Below are 16,795 nucleotides of genomic sequence, written 5' to 3' on the forward strand. Positions count from 1 at the left end.
GGCCTATGTTCTACTTTCTGTGTTCTACTTTCTATGTTATCTTCTATGTTATCTTCTAGCTTTCTATTTGTCTGGGGAGATGATAAGTGGTGTTGAATCTCCTGGTATTTTATGTAGTAGCTTAATCTATTACTCATGAATTGTAGGCCATTGGCACTCATAACAACAACAAAAAAGGAAGAACTGCAGGGATTGGAAATCAACAGAAATTGCTGGAAAAACTCAGCAGATCTGTCAGCATCCGTGGAAAGAAAGCAGAGTTAACGTTCTGAAGAAGGGTCCCTGAAACTGAAATGCTAACTCTACTTTCTCTTCACAGATGCTGCCAGGCCTGCTGAGTTTCTCCAGCAATCGTTTTGTTACTCATCGCAATGTCCGGAATGCTAAGATGACTGTCTCAGTGGCAGTTATTGAGATCGGCAGGTTCCAGTCACAGGCCCAGTTGATGGTGACAAGTTAGTCAGTTCTTGCAAGAATGAATAGGTCTACTCCAAGTTTCATTCATGTTCTGTCTGGGATGTCATGTGTCAAAAGCTAATGATGTGCATTACAAGGATTATGCTCGCTGACCTGCTCCTGAATCTTACTGCCCATATACAGACAGATGTGTCCATGATATTTTGAGGCCATTCTTTCATCATTACTGTGGAGAGAAAGTAGACTTAACATTTCGGTTCCAGTGACCCTTCTTCAGAACTGACTATAGCTAGGAAAAGGTCAGTAAATATCCTGCCCTTGGGTTGGGGTGAAGCGAGGAAAGGTGGAGTATGATCCCAGAGAGAGGGAACAATAGTTGGGCAGACAATGGAATGGGTATAAATCAGTTTGGGGGACACAAAAGCTGATAACTGGGACCATTAGTATCTGATAATGGGCTGTTTATGGTAGCATCTCCCACTTTGTCAGGATCCAGGTAAGTCCTTTCACTGTCAATGAGGTCAATGGGATATGACCTCAGGCATCCTCAATTGGATCTTTCTCTTGCAACAAAGAAGGATCACTCGATCCAACATGTTCATCTGCTTCTTCTCCACAGATGTGACCAGGGCTGCTAAGATTTTCCAGCAATTTCCGTTTTCGTTTCTGATTTCCAGCATCTGGGGTTCTTTGGCTTTTTTTTACTGCTTTTTCTCATTCAGCTTCAGGTTCATTTAGCATCCTCTCTCTTGCAGTCACATGAGTTCCTGATCATGATCTGTGATTGCCTCTTCGACTGGGTCTCAACATAGCAGAAGATGATTCACTACAGCTTCCATGCCAGGAATATCACTACCTCCTGCAATCTGCATTGACAATCTTCTGGAACAAGGGAAATTCCAAACAGCATCCATAATGCAGTTCGAAAACTGTTTCCACCCAGCTGGACTTGTCAGTAACGACCCTTCACATTGAGAGCAGTAAAGGCCTTTCCCTGGACAACCTTGAGCAACATTTCTTCAATAATCGTGAAGGAGTCAGTGAGATCTCTTCAAAGCTTTTGGATCAATCCATATTCTGAGTTTTCCACCGCTACCTTGCTGTTAATTCATTCTGGGGGAGATGTCACTTTCTGGATTCCTCTCTTCTTTTCCAGTTCTTCAATCTTGTCTTTCAGAGTAGACTTAATGGCGGTGGAACTCTCCTCGCCAGATGCTAAGTGGGCCTCACTTTCTTGACTATTTCATGATGATATTCAGCAGGAGGACATCCAATATCTGTAAAAATATCTTTGTAATTGTCCGGGATCTGTTCAGCAATCTGGAGCCCTGCAAAACACTGCAAATCTCTTCTGACATGTGTAGAGTTACTATGAACCATTGAATTGTTTCAGGTGAGATGGGTAGATTTTACTCTCTAGAAGGCCACTTCTTCAATCTTCCCATCATACTGGGCTCCCAGCTTCACTTGGCCTCTTACGCTGACAACCATATTCCATCGCCCAGACTGAACCTTAACTTTTAGGGTTTCACTTTTGTGACACTAACTTGAGCCACTTCACACAGGCCTGCAAAACTCATGGTGTTGTACAAAGCACCAGTGTCTATCAACACTTAACCTTGATGCGGTCTTTCTGCAGTCATCATTCAAACAGATACTAAACATTATGGATAATGCCAATCTGTTGTATGAAGTCTAGGGATTCATTATTCCCACTGACTGTCACCTCTCCAGTAGCCACCATTATACACTTGCTTTGCCCTTTTCTAGCCAAATACTTGGACTTGGATTCATCAATTGAGTAATTAAGCTTCCTGGAGCTAGAGCACAGCTTTCTCCATGCTGTACATGTGATACTCCCTGCGATATCTGCATCCTCTCCTCGGGCCTTGAGCTTTCTACTGGCTCCTTTGCAGATTTTTTTTTTCCTTTTCCCAATCTGCATTTTTTGTTCCTCCTGGAATGTCTCTTAGCATAATGTAAAACCTTGTCTCGTCTCCTGATATGTTCTAGTTGATGATTGACAACCTCAGACGTCCTCATGTGTTGAAGTCTTTCTTTAAAGTAGGTATCTCCTCTCTGGGCAGATGTGCCCTCACAATGGGATCTCTTATGCCTCAGGCAATTCTTTTCTTGAAAAAGTCATCTTCCAGTTGTTCAAACACACTTAGCTAGATGTATCTATGAACCACATACTGATGAATAGTTTCCCTTGCCTCTTCAGCTCTGATATTAACCATAAACCATTCATATTCAGCTTTAATAAGGGATTCAAAGAATGCAGTGAAAGCCTGAAAAATGTCTGCTCCCTCAGAGAAGTCTAGGTTGCAATACAACTTATCGCACTTTATTCACCAGCATTGAAAGCAAAGTTGAAAGTCTTCTGACTTCAGTTTTTAAATATTCATTATGCTGTTATTTCACAGTTTTGCCATCAAGAAAGGAAAATAAAATCCAATTCTCTTTCATACCTCCTTTCATTATCAAAGCAACAGGGAGTGGAAAATTCATAGCCATTTGGACCTTCCTAGTTACAGGCTTTTTAACTTTCTCATTCCCGTCTTTTTCACAGTTACAGCTTACAGCTCTGAAAATCCATGCATTTACAGCTGCACCACCCTGGCATCATGTTATGAGTGTCTAATGCCTGTTACCAACTACACACAAAGGTACTCACAGCAGAAGTAGTGGTCACATAACTATGGTGAGCTAGCAAGCCCACCAAGTACAATTGCATTTCTCCAAACAGCACGCTAACAGATGAGTGGCCTGGACACAGTTTCAGGGCGAATTGATTTTGCACATGATTGATTGCGATACAGTGTACAGCTAACAGTTAGCATTTAACCATTCTGAGCAGGCATAATGATGACGTTGCCAATGTATTTTAGCGCAGGTCTTCAGCGCAAGTTTGTGCATTTACAAAAGAGCAAGTGTTTGACTACGACTTGGCGAAGGTCGTGGTAGTTCAGGTTGTGCATGGTGCTCAGACAGCTTGCCTTCTTGCTCTGTATGATGCTCAGCTCTTGCCCTTTGTTTAGGTAAAGATGCCGATAAGGAAACTGTGAGGTGCAGCATCAAGAGACTGTGCTTGCAGCTCTCAATGTAACAATGACGTTTCTTTTAACGCAGCTCAGACTTACAGGGTTCCTCGATATCAAATCCTGGTTATTGGCCACAACCTGCAGCCAAATGATGCTGACGATGGAGTTGAGGATGTATGATACGAAGAGGTTTTTGTGCAGTGAGATCCTCTGGCAGCTGAGACTCCTGCAGGACAAAGCAAGATTGTCTTTCAGAGTTAGGATGAGATTAAGCTTCCTGCCTGACCTCACTGGAAGAGCACTGCCTCACCAACCATGGGTCTCTAGTTGCAAACTGGGGGCCATCCATGTGGACATGCTGAGGTAGGCTGAGATGCCCCATACAGTCAAATAGTCAATCAACATCTGAGCAGTACTGATCTCTGCACTGATCAGCTTGAGTCAGGATTTGTACGTTTATGGGTTCAATGGCCAGTGGGTAGGTGGGGGCAGGAGCAGCCTTGCTCGTTTGTTCTGCATCATGAGAGATTGAAGTTCCTATTCTGTCTGCTCCCTGGGATCTTGCTGACAGTCCAAAGCTCCCGAAATTGGAAAGATGATCAAGGGGAGGGAATGATTTCTAGGGCAGGGTGCCATCAACACACCTGGATCATTTCAATTACGGCTCACAGATCAATTCTGTACTTGTCTTGGGCCTCCTAGTCGGGTTCTGTACAGATCACAGATCACACGAAACATTGACTCCAGTGACTTCACTGGCCAATATGATTTTGTGAGCATTTAGTTGGAAATGCCTCCCGAATGGGGAGACTGCCTACACCAATTGGATTCTAGTGGATCAGGAAGACAGCTCATGAACACCTTCTCAAATCCAGACCCACAACAATGTGATAGACTCTCAATTGCCCTCTGAAATGGCCTAGCAAGCCATTCAAGTAATACCAATTGCTACTGTCTCAAAGAAATAAAACCAGACGGATCACCGAGCAGTGACATTGGAATCGGAAAAGACAACGCCAGAAACAGCTCTGTGAGCCCTGCAAGGTTCTCCTCACTAACATCTGGGGGCTGATGCCAGAATTGGGAGAGCTGTCTCACAGACTAGTCAAGGAACAGCCTGACATAGTCATACTCATGGAATCATGCCTTCCAGACAATGTCCCAGACATCACCATCACCATTCCTGGATACATCCTGTCCCAATAGCAAAACAGAGCCAGCTGAGGTGGGGGGCGCAGTGGGGTACAGTCAGGAGGGAATTGCTCTGGGAGTCCTCAACATTGACTCCAGACCCCATGGAGTCTCATGGCTTCAAGTTAAACATGGGCAAGGAAACCTCCTGCTGATTACCACATATCATCCTCCCTCGGCTGATTGATCGGTACTCCTCCATGTTGAACAACACTTAGAGGAACCACTGAGGGTGGTAAGGACATAAAAAGTACTCTTGATGGGAGATTTCAATATCCACCACCAAGAGTACTACAGATCAAGCTGGTCAGGTCCTAAAGGACATAGCTGCTAGACTGGGTCTGTGCCGTGTAGTGAGGGAATCAACCGGAGGGAAAAACATACCTGACCTCATCCTTCCAATCTGCCGGCTGCAGATGTGTCTGTCCGTGACAGTATCGGTAAGAGTGACCACCACACAATCAAACAGTCATAGAGTCATAGAGATGTACAGCATGAAAACAGACCCTTCAGTCCAACCCGTCCATGCCGACCAGATATCCCAACCCAATCTATAGTCCTACCTGCCAGCACCCGGCCCATATCCCTCCAAACGCTTCCTATTCATATACCTATCCAAATGCCTCTTAAACGTTGCAGTTGTACCAGCCTCCACCACTTCCTCTGGCAGCTCATTCCATACACGTACCACCCTCTGTATGAAAAGGTTGCCCCTCAGGTCCCTTTTATATCTTTCCCCTCTCACCCTAAACCTATGCCCTCTCGTTCTGGACTCCCCGACCCCAGAGAAAAGACTTTGTCTATTTGTCCTATCCATGCTCCTCATAATTTTGTAAACCTCTATAAGGTCACCCCTCAGCCTCCGATACTCCAGGGAAAAGAGCCCCAGCCTGTTCAGCCTCTCCCTGTAGCTCAGATCCTCCAACCCTGACAACATCCTTATAAATTGTTTCTGAACCCTTTCAAGTTTCACAACATCTTTCCGATAGGAAGGAGACCAGAATTGCACGCAATATTCCAACAGTGGCCGAACCAATGTCCTGTACAGCCGCAACATGACCTCCCAACTCCTGTACTCAATACTCTGACCAATAAAGGAAAGCATACCAAACGCCTTCTTCACTATCCTATCTACCTGCGACTCCACTTTCAAGGAGCTATGAACCTGCACTCCAAGGTCTCTTTGTTCAGCAACACTCCCTAGGACCTTACCATTAAGTGTATAAGTCCTGCTAAGATTTGCTTTCCCAAAATGCAGCACCTCACATTTATCTGAATTAAACTCCATCTGCCACTTCTCAGCCCATTGGCCCATCTGGTCCAGATCATGTAATCTGAGGTAACCCTCTTTGCTGTCCACTACACCTCCAATTTTGGTGTCATCTGCAAACTTACTAACTGTACCTCTTATGTTCGCATCCAAATCATTTATGTAAATGACAAAAAGTATAGGGCCCAGCACCGATCCTTGTGGCACTCCAATGGTCACAGGCCTCCAGTCTGAAAAACAACCCTCCACCACCACCTTCTGTCTTCTACCTTTGAGCCAGTTCTGTATCCAAATAGCTAGTCCTCCCTGTATTCCATGAGATCCAACCTTGCTAATCAGTCTCCCATGGGGAACCTTGTCGAACGCCTTACTGAAGTCCATATAGATCACATCTACTGCTCTGTCCTCATCAACCTTCTTTGTTACTTCTTCAAAAACCTCAATCAAGCTTGTGAGACATGATTTCCCACACACAAAGCCATGTTGACTATCCCTCATCAGTCCTTGCCTTTCCAAATACATGTACATCCTGTCCCTCAGGATTCCCTCCAACGACTTGCCCACCGCCGAGGTCAGGCTCACTGGTCTATAGTTCCCTGGCTTGTCTTTACCATCCTTCTTAAACAGTGACACCACATTTGCCAACCTCCAATCTTCCGGCACCTCACCTGTGACTATCAATGATACAAATATCTCAGCAAGAGGCCCAGCAATCACTTCTCTAGCTTCCCACAGAGTTCTCGGGTACACCTGATCAGGTTCTGGGGATTTATCCACCTCCTCCTCTGTAATCTGGACATTTTGCAAGATGTCACCATCTATTTCCCTACAGTCTATATCTTCCATATCCTTTTCCACAGTAAATACTGATGCAAAATATTCATTCAGTATCTCCCCCATTTTCTGTGGCTCCACACAAAGGCTGATCTTAGAGGGGCCCTATTCTCTCCCTAGTTACCCTTTTGTTCTTAATATATTTGTAAAAACCCTTTGGATTCTCCTTAATTCTATTTACCAAAACTATCTCATGTCCCCGTTTTGCCCTCCTGATTTCCCTCTTAAGTATACTCCTACTTTCTTTATACTCTTCTAAGGATTCACTTGATCTATCCTGTCTATACCTGACATATGCTTCTTTCTTTTTCTTAACCAAACCCTCAATTTCTTTAGTCATCCAGCATTCCCTATACCTACCAGCCTTCCCTTTCACCCTGACAGGAATATACTTTCTCTGGATTCTTGTTATCTCATTTCTGAAGGCTTCCCATTTTCCAGCCGTTCCTTTACCTGTGAACATCTGCCTCCAATCAGCTTTCTTGCCTAATACCGTCAAAATTGGCCTTTCTCCAATTTAGAACTTCAACTTTTAGATTTGGTCTATCCTTTTCCATCACTACTTTAAAACGAATAGAATTATGGTCGCTGGCCCCAAAATGCTCCCCCACTGACACCTCAGTCACCTGCCCTGCCTTCCTTTTGGAGACAAAGTCCCACCTTCACATTGAGAATACCTTCCATCGTGTTGTGTGGCCTATCACTGTACTGAATGGGACAGATTTCGATCAGATCTAGCAACTCAAGACTGGGCATCCATGGGGCACTGTGGGCCATCAACAACAGCAGAATTATACTCCAGCACAATCTGTAACCTCTTGGACCGGCATATCCCCCACTCAACCATTACCATCAAGTCATGGGATCAACCCTGGTTCAATGGAGAGTGCAGGAGGGCGTGGCAGGAGCAGCACCAGGTATAGATTAGAGTGGTGCTGGAAAAGCACAGCCGGTCAGGCAGCATCCGATGAGCAGGAAAATCAACGTTTCGGGCAAAAGCCCTTCAGCAGGACTGAAGGCAGGGAGCCTTCCAGGATGGAGAGAGGTGAAGCTACCAAACAGGATTACTTGCATGCCAAACAGCAGAAGCAGCAAGTGATAGACAGAACTAAGAGATCCCACAACCAACGGATCAGAACCAACCAAGCTCTGCAGTCCTGCCACATTCAGTCATGAATGGTAGTGTACAATTAAACAACTCACTGGTGGAGGAGCCTCCACAAATCTCCCCATCCTCAATGGTGGAGAAGCCCAGCACATCAGGGCAAAAGATAAGGCTGAAGCTTTCACAGCTATCTTCAGCCAGAAGTGCTGAGTGGATGATCCATCTCGGCCTCCTCCAGTGATCTCTGGCATTACAGATCCCAGTCTTCAGCCAATCCGATTCACTCAACGTGATATCAAGAAACGGTTTGAGACACTGGATTCTGCAAAGGCGACGGGCCCTGACAACATTCCCCACTTGCCTGGATGGGTGCAGGCCCAACAACACTCAAGAAGCTTGACACCATCTAGGGCAAAGCAGCCGCTTGATTGACAACACATCCACAGGCATCCACTCCCTCCCCCACCGATGCTCAGTAACAGCAGTGTGCACTATCTACAAGAGGCACTGCAGAAATTCACCAAAGATCCTCAGACAGCACCATCCAAACCCATGACTACTCCCATTGAGAAGGACAAGGGCAGCAGATATATGGGAACACCACCCCCTGCAAGTTCCCCTCCAAGCCACTGACCATCATGACTCGGAAATATATCCCCATTCCTTCACTGTCGTTGGATCAAAATCCTGGAATTCCCTCCCTAAGGGCATTGTGGGTCAACCCACAGCAAGTGGACTGCAGTGGTTCAAGAAGGCAGCTCACCACCAGCTTCTCAAGGGGGCAACTAGGGACGGGGTAATAAATGCTGGGCCCAACCTGCGACACCCACATCCAATGAATGACAAGCAATCTTTTGTGTCAGGGAAAATTATGGGAAATACGAATAAACTTCATCACAGTTGGTTAGAATGTGGGATTCTCTGCCAAAACCCATAGTTGTAGTGCATTTCATTCATGCTATCAAAAGAAACTAGAGAGATTTACTGGAAGGAGGAGTAGAAAAGGATTTGGGGAGTGACTAGGGAGAGTAGGATTAGATTAGATTAGATTACAGTGTGGAAACAGGCCCTTCGGCCCAACAAGTCCACACCGACCCGCCGAAGCGAAACCCACCCATACCCCTACATTTACCCCTTACCTAACACTACGGGCAATTTAGTATGGCCAATTCACCTGACCCTGCACATCTTTGTGATGTGGGAGGAAACCGGAGCACCCGGAGGAAACCCACGCAGACATGGGGAGAACGTGCAAACTCCACACAGTCAGTCGCCTGAGGCGGGAATTGAACCCGCGTCTCTGGCGCTGTGAGGCAGCAGTGCTAACCACTGTGCCACCGTGCCGCCCCTATTAGACTGGGTGGGATATTAAAGGCTGCGGGAAATGAGGGGGAAGAGGAGGAATTTGTCTGGGTAGGATATTAAATGGTGTGGGTAAATAGTGAAAGAGTGTGATTAACCTGTGTGGGATACTAAAGGCTGTCAGGAGTGAAAATGAGACTGGGATCATGCATTTTGGGACACAAAAGGGAATTTGGAGGGCATTGAGAGCATAATTAGATTGGGTGGCATATTAAAGAGTGTGAGGAGAGAGGGGGAGCATGGAATTAGACTGGGTGGGATATTACAAAATGTGGTGGTGATAGGAAATTTTAATTTGCCAAACATTGACTGGGATTCAATTCGTGTTAGAGGATTGGATGGAGCAGAATTTGTAAGGAGTATCCAGGAGGGTTTTCTAGAGCAGTATGTGAGCAGTCCAACTCGGGAAGGGTTGGGAATAGTGATCACAATTCTATAGGTTTTAGAACATACATGGACAAAGACAAAAGTGGTCCTAGAGGAAGAGTGCTAAATTGGGGGAAGGCCAATTATAACAAAATTCAGCAGGAGCTTGGAAATGTAGATTGGGAGCAGCTGTTTGAAGGGAAATCCACATTTGTTATGTGGGAGGTTTTTAAAGAGAGGTTGATTAGAGTGCAGGACAGACATGTCCCTGTGAAAATGAGGGAAAGAAATGGCAAGATTACGAAACTATGGATGTCAGGCGAAATTGTGAGCCTAGCTAAGAGGAAAAAGGATGCGTGCATATAGTCTAAGTGATTGAAGTCAGACAAAGTTTCGAAAGAATATCAGGAATGCAGGACCAATCTGAAACGAGGAATTAAGAGGGCTAAAAGGGGTCATGAGATATCCTTAGCGAGCAGGGTTAAGGAAAACCCCAAAGCCTCTTATTTGTATATAAGGAGCAAGAGGGTAACTACGGATGGCCCACTCAAAGACAAAGGGGGAAAGATATGTGTGGAGTCAGAGAAAATGGATGAGATTCTTAATGAATACTTTGCATCGGTATTCATCGAGGAGAAGGTCCTGGCGGATGTTGAGGTTAGGGATGGATCTTTATTTACTCTCAGTCAAGTTGGTTTAAGAAGGGAGGAAGTGTTGTGTATTCAAAAAGGCATTAAGGTTGCCAAGTCCCCAGGACCGGATGGGATCTATCCCAGGTTACTGAGAGAAGTGAGAGAGGAAATAGCTGGGACTTTAACAGGTAACTTTGCAACATCCTTGAACATGGGGGAGGTTCCAGAGAACTGGAGAATTAGTAATGTTGTCCCCGTGTTTAAGAGGGGTAGCAGGAATAATCCAGGTAATTACAGACTGGTGAGCCTGATGTCAGTGATAGGGAAGCTACTGGAGAAGATACTAAGAGATAGGATATGTACCCATTTGGAAGTAAATGGGCTTATCATTGATAAGCAACAAGATTTTGTGCAGGCAAGGTCATGTCTTACAAACCTAATAGAATTTTTTGAGGAAGTAACAAAGCTGATTGATGAGGGAAGTGCTGTAGATGTCATATACATGGACTTCAGTAAGGTGTTTGATAATGTTCCCCATGGTGGGCTGATGAAGAAGGTGTAGTTGCATGTGGCTAGATGGATTAAGAACTGGTTGGACAATAGGAGACAGACAATGGTAATGGAAGGGAGCTTCTCAAAATGGAGACCTGTGAGCAGTGGTGTCCCATTGGGATCCGTGCTGGGACCACTGTTGTTTGTAATGTACATAAATAATTTGGAGGAAGGTGTAGGTTGCTGCATTAACAAGTTTGCAGATGACACTAAGTTTGGTGGAGTAGCAGATAGTGAAGGGGACTGTCAGGGAATACAGCAGAATATAGATAGATTGGAGAGTTGGGCAGAGAAATGGCAGATGGAGTTCAATCCGGACAAATGCGAGGAAATACGTTTTGGAAGATCCAATTCCAGAGCGAACTAGACAGTAAATGGAAATACCTTGAGGAAAATTGATGGACAGAGAGATCTGGGAGTTCAGCTCCACTGTACCCTGAACGTGGCAACGCAGGTCAGTAGAGTCATCAAGGAGGCATGCTTTCCTTCATCGGATGGGGTATTGAGTACTAGAGTTGGCAGGTCATGTTAGAGTTGTATGAGACTTTGGTTTGGCCACATTTGGAATACTGCGTACAGTTCTGGTTGCCACATTACCAAAAAGATGTGGATGGTTCGGAGAGGATGCGGGGAGGTTCACCAGGATGAAGAGAGGTTGAGTAGATTAGGATTATTTTCATTAGGAAGAAGGAAGTTGAGGGGGGACCTGATTGAGGTCTACAAAATCATGAGAGGTATAGACAGAGAGGATAGCAAAAAGCTTTTTTCCCAGAGTGGGGAACTCAATTATTAGGGGTCATGAGTTCAAGGTGAGAGGGGAACATTTTAGGGGAGATATGCGTGGAAAGTTCTTTACGTGGAGGGTGGTGGGTGCCTGGAACATGTTGCTAGCAGAGGTGGTAGAGATGGGCACGATAGCGTTATTTAAGATGTATCTCGACATATACATGAATGGGCAGGGAGCAGAGGGATACAGATCCTTAGAAACTAGGCGACAGGTTTCAATGAAATAGTCATGATGCAAGCATGAATCACATGAAGATAAATGGCAGAGTTGAGACTCTTTGGAGAAACAGAGTGAAAGCTTTGTCCAAATCAAAAGCTGATCGAACATATTTCTCTCCTGTCAGGCTCAACCAGTGCAGGTGGAAATAAACTACAGTGACCCTCTGGTCACCTTGCTGCTGGGAATCACAGCAAATTGGGTCTGGCCTCGTCACCAATCAAAATGAACACGCTACCTGTCTCGGACAAGAATGCTCTGACCTCAGGTGCCAGACTGGGAGGTGCCTGCCAGACAGTCAGGGTGCAGATCCTGTCCTGCTTGTGTCAATTCTCAGCAGAAATTGCCATCACCCACAGCGTGGCACATTGACGATGGCATCATTTTCAAGTAATGGCACTGTGCTGCCTAAGATTGGTTCTGCCTGGCCACCTTATTTAAAGTAATATCGCAACAAACATGATATGCGATGACATGGTCTTGCCCAGTCAGCATGATTGACTCAGTATTTCCAGGAGAAAACTTGTCAAATTGTAAACTTACTTGAAGTAGCAGAAGATAGACAAGGCAAGGAGTAAGCAGATGATAGAAATCACATGACCTGTAATAGCCGAATAGTAAAGGTTCCATACTGTCTGCAAATATAGAAAGACAAAAGTTAGAAAGAACAATTTGCATTCCTGTATAGAAGATCAACAAAAGCACATGCTGCTAAACACCACAGTCCCCTGTCGTTTAATGTTAAACACTTCAGTCAGTAATGTTTACTCCTCTGCCCCAGACGAGATGGTGAACACATGCTTCCGCCGCATCATTATGGTGCCATCCAGAACCAAGTTAACATGTGACAGCCTTGGACTGTCTCATTTGCAAGTAACCTTCCAACACAAACATCAAAGCAACACTAGTCAACAGAAACCCGCTGCAGCACATTTGGCTTGCTGTGCTCTGGTGAACAGAATGGATGATGGTCTCCAGAAGCTCACTTCAAGCCCTTTCAGTCCTGGCAATGTTTGAGGGGGACAGTGTAGAAGGGGCTTTACTCTGTATCTAACCCCGTGCTGTCCCTGTCCTGGGAGTGTTTGATGGGGGACAGTGTAGAGGGAGCTTTACTCTGTATCTAACACCGTGCTGTCCCTGTCCTGAGAGTGTTTGATGGGGGACAGTTTAGAAGGAGCTTTACTCTGTATCTAACCGCATACTGTCCCTATCCTGGGAGTCAGAGAGTTATAGAGATCGATAGTACAGCGAAAGGCCCTTTGGCCCATTGCATCCATTCCAGTCAAAAACAGCCACCTAACTATTCCAATCCAGTGCTCCAGCACTTGGCCCACTGCCTTGTATGCCTCGGCATCACAAGTACACATCTAAATACTACTTGAATGATTTAAGGGTTTTTTACCAGTTTATCGGCAATAGATTTCAGATTCCCACCACCCTCTGAAAAATCTTTTCCTCATATCTCCTCCTGTCCCTTACCTTAAACCTACACCCATGGTCATTCATCCTCCATCAAGGGGACAGTTTCTTCCTGTCCACCCTATCTATGCCCCTCAAATATACCACATCTCAATCAATATTCCCTCTCAATCTCCGTTGCTCTAATGAAATAAACATCAGTCTGTCCAAATTCTCTTCAAAACTGAAACCCATAGTAGATGCAACATTTGGAACACAGAACATTACAGCACGGGCAGCACAGTACAAGCTCTTTGGCCCTCGATGCTGCGCCAACCTGTGGAACCAATCTGAAGCCCATCTCTCCTGCACGATTCCATATGCCCATCCAATGACCATTAAAATGCCCTTAAAGTTGGCGAGTCTACTACTGTTGCAGGCAGTGCCTTCCACGCTGCTACTACTCTCACAGTAAAGAAACTACCTCTGACATCTGCCCTATATCTATCACCCCTCAATTTAAAGCTATGTCCCCACATGTTAGTCATCACCATCCACTCTCCCTGTCCACCCTATCTAACCCTCTGACTATCTTATATGTCTCAATTAAGTCACCTCTCAACCTTCTTCTCTCGAACGAAAACAGCCTCAAGTTCCTCAGCCTTTCCTTGTAAGACTTTCCCTCCAGACCAGGCAACATCCCAGTAAAGTCTCCTCTGCACCCTTTCCAAAGCTTCCACATCCTTCCTATAATGCTGTGACCAGAACTGTATGCAATACTCCAAGTGCGGCCACACCAGAGTTTTGTACAGCTGCAGCATGACTTCGTGGCTCCAAAACTCAATCCCTCTACCAATAAAAGCTAACACACTGTATGCCTTCTTAACAACCCTATCAACCTGGGTGGCAACTTTCAAGGATCTATGTACATGGACAGCAAGATCTCTCTGTTCTTCTACATGACCAAGAATCTTACCATGAGCCCCGTACTCTGCATTCCTGTTGCTCCTTCCAAAGTGAATCACTTTGACCTTTCTGCATTAACCTCCATTTGCTACCTCTCAGCCCATCTCTGCAGCTTATCTATGTCCATCTGTAAAATACAACATCCTTCAGCATTATCCACAACTTCACCGACCTTAGTCTCATCTGCAAATTTACTAATCCATCCTTCTACATCCTCATCCAGATCATTTATAAAAATGACAAACAGCAGTGGACCCAAAACAGATCCTTGCGGTACACCACTGGTAACTGTACTCCAGGATAAACATTTCCCATCAACCACCAGACTCTTGTATTCTTTCAGCTAGCCAATTTCTGATCCAAACCACTAAATCCCTCTCAATCCCAGGCATCCTTATTTTGTGCAATAGCCTACTGTCGTGAACCTTGTCAAACACCTTACTGAAATTCATATACACCACATCAACTGTTTATCCCTCATCCACCTGTTTGGTCACCTTCTCAAAGAACTCAATAAGCTTTATGAGGCACGACCTCCCCTTCATAAAACCATGTTGATATCCCTCATCAACTTATTCCCTTCTAGATGATTATAAACCCTATCGCTTATAATTTAAAAGAATTTGGATGTGTCCACGATCAGGAAAGGTTTAGAGGGAAATGAGCCAAATGCAGGCAAATGGGACTAGTTTACTTCGGGAAGCCAGTCAGCATGGACGAGTTGGATCAAAGAGCTTTATGACTCCAAGGCTCTGTGATTCCAGCCCACGCAATATCCTGGTAAAACCCCTTTGCATCCTCTCCAGCGCTATCACATCCCTCCTATAATGTGGTTTCCAGAATTGCACACAATCATCTCCCTGCTCTTAAACGCCAAGGCAAGTATACAATGTACCTTCTCAACCACTTTAAGTGGAGGTCATGTCTGATTAACATGTTTGAATTTTTTGAAGGGGTGGACAGGTGTATAGATATTGCATGTGACATAGCCTACATGTCCTTCAACCAGGCTTTTGATAAGGTTCTGCATAGGAGACAGATTGCAAAGGTAAGAGCTGATGGGATCCAAGGAAATTTGTCAAATTGGACCCACATTCGACTGAGTGGCTGAAAGATGGTTGAGATGTGTTTTTGTGCCTGGAAGCTTGTGTCCAGTGGGGTCCCACTGTGTTAAGGCCCTTACTGTTTATGCATTATGTAGACTTGAATGTTGGAAGGTTGTTAAGTAAGCTTGCGGACAATACAAATATTTGTGGGGTGGTCAATAGTGAGGAGAATACCCTGAAATTACCGGAGGATATGGATGGGCTGGTCAGAATGACTGATCAGTCGCAAGTGGAATTCAATCTAGATAAACATGAGGTGATGCACCTGGACAAGTCAAACAAGGCAAGGGAATACATGGTGAAAGGTAAGACCCTGGGAAACACTGAGGATCAGAGGGACCTTGGTGTACAAAGGACAAAGAAAATTCCAGCACAGGAATCCAAGCCATCTAAGCCTGCGCTGATCCAGATCCTCTATCTAAAAGTATCTCCCATCTAAGTACATTTCCAAGTATCTCTATCCCTCTGCTCCCTGCCCATTCATATACCTGTCTAGATACATCTTAATCGTGCCCGCCTCTACCATTGCTGCTGACAACGTGTTCCAGACTCTGCGTATTGAACTTTCCATGTATATCTCTCTTACCCCTCTCACCTTGAACTCGTGACCCCTAGTAATTGAGTCCCCCACTCTGGGAAAAAGCTTCTTGCTAATCACCCTGTCCATACCTCTCGTGATTTTATAGATTTTAATTAGGTCCCCCCCTCAACCTTTGTCTTTCTAATGAAAATAGTCCTAATCTACTCAACCTCTCTTCATAGCTGGCACCCTCCATAACAGGCAACACCCGAGTGAGCCTCCTCTGCACCCTCTCCAAAGCATCCACATCCCTTTGGTAATGTAGCAACCAGAACTGTACGCAGTATTCCAAATGTGGCCGAACCAAAGTCTTGTACAACTCTAACATGACCTGCCAACTCTTGTACTCAATACCCCGTCCGATGAAGGAAAGCATGCCGTATGCCTTCTTGACAACTCTATTGACCTGCATTGCAACCTTCAGGGAACAATGGACCTGAACACCCAGATCTCTCTATACGCCAATATTTCCCTGGACTTTTCCATTTCCTGTAGAGTTCACTCTTGAATTGAATCTTCCAAAATGCATCACCTCACATTTGCCTGGATTGAACTCCATCTGCCATTTCTATGGCCAACTCTCCAATCTGTCTATATTCTGTTGCACTCTCTGACAGTCCCCTTCACTATCTGCTACTCCACCAATCTTGGTGTCATCTGCAAACTTGCTAATCAGACCATCGATACCCTCCTCCAGATCATTTATGTATATCACAAACAACAGTGATCCTAGCACAGATCCCTGAGGAACACCACTGGTCACAGTTCTGTATTTTGAGAAACTCCCTTCCACTACAACTCTGTCTCCTGATGCCCAGCCAGAGCTCTGTGCATCTAGCCAGTACTCCCTGGACCCTAATTATGTTCTCCATCAGCCAATCATGGGGAACCTTATCAAACGCCTTACTGAAGTCCATGTCTCTAACATCTACATCCCTTCCCTCAACAATCAACTTTAACACCTCTTCA

General features: G+C 45.1%; 1 protein-coding gene across 7 annotated transcripts in view; it reads right to left on the minus strand.

The window, feature by feature from the left end:
• LOC122543404 (calcitonin gene-related peptide type 1 receptor-like) overlaps window positions 1–16,795 on the minus strand; it is a 196,284-nt gene that overhangs the window by 23,469 nt on the left and 156,020 nt on the right. For all 7 annotated transcript variants that reach the window (XM_087985428.1, XM_087985430.1, XM_087985429.1 and 4 more), the window contains 2 exons: window positions 12,320–12,411; window positions 3,561–3,687 (listed from right to left, as the gene is read on the minus strand). In XM_087985428.1, the coding sequence (XP_087841554.1) occupies window positions 3,561–3,687; window positions 12,320–12,411 (219 nt within the window). The remainder of the gene's footprint in view (window positions 1–3,560; window positions 3,688–12,319; window positions 12,412–16,795) is intronic.

This window comes from Chiloscyllium plagiosum, unplaced genomic scaffold (assembly GCF_037043375.1).
Source record: "Chiloscyllium plagiosum isolate Xiang-an unplaced genomic scaffold, Cpla_swu_hap1 HiC_scaffold_53X, whole genome shotgun sequence".
In the NCBI taxonomy this organism is placed as follows: Eukaryota; Metazoa; Chordata; class Chondrichthyes; order Orectolobiformes; family Hemiscylliidae; genus Chiloscyllium; species Chiloscyllium plagiosum.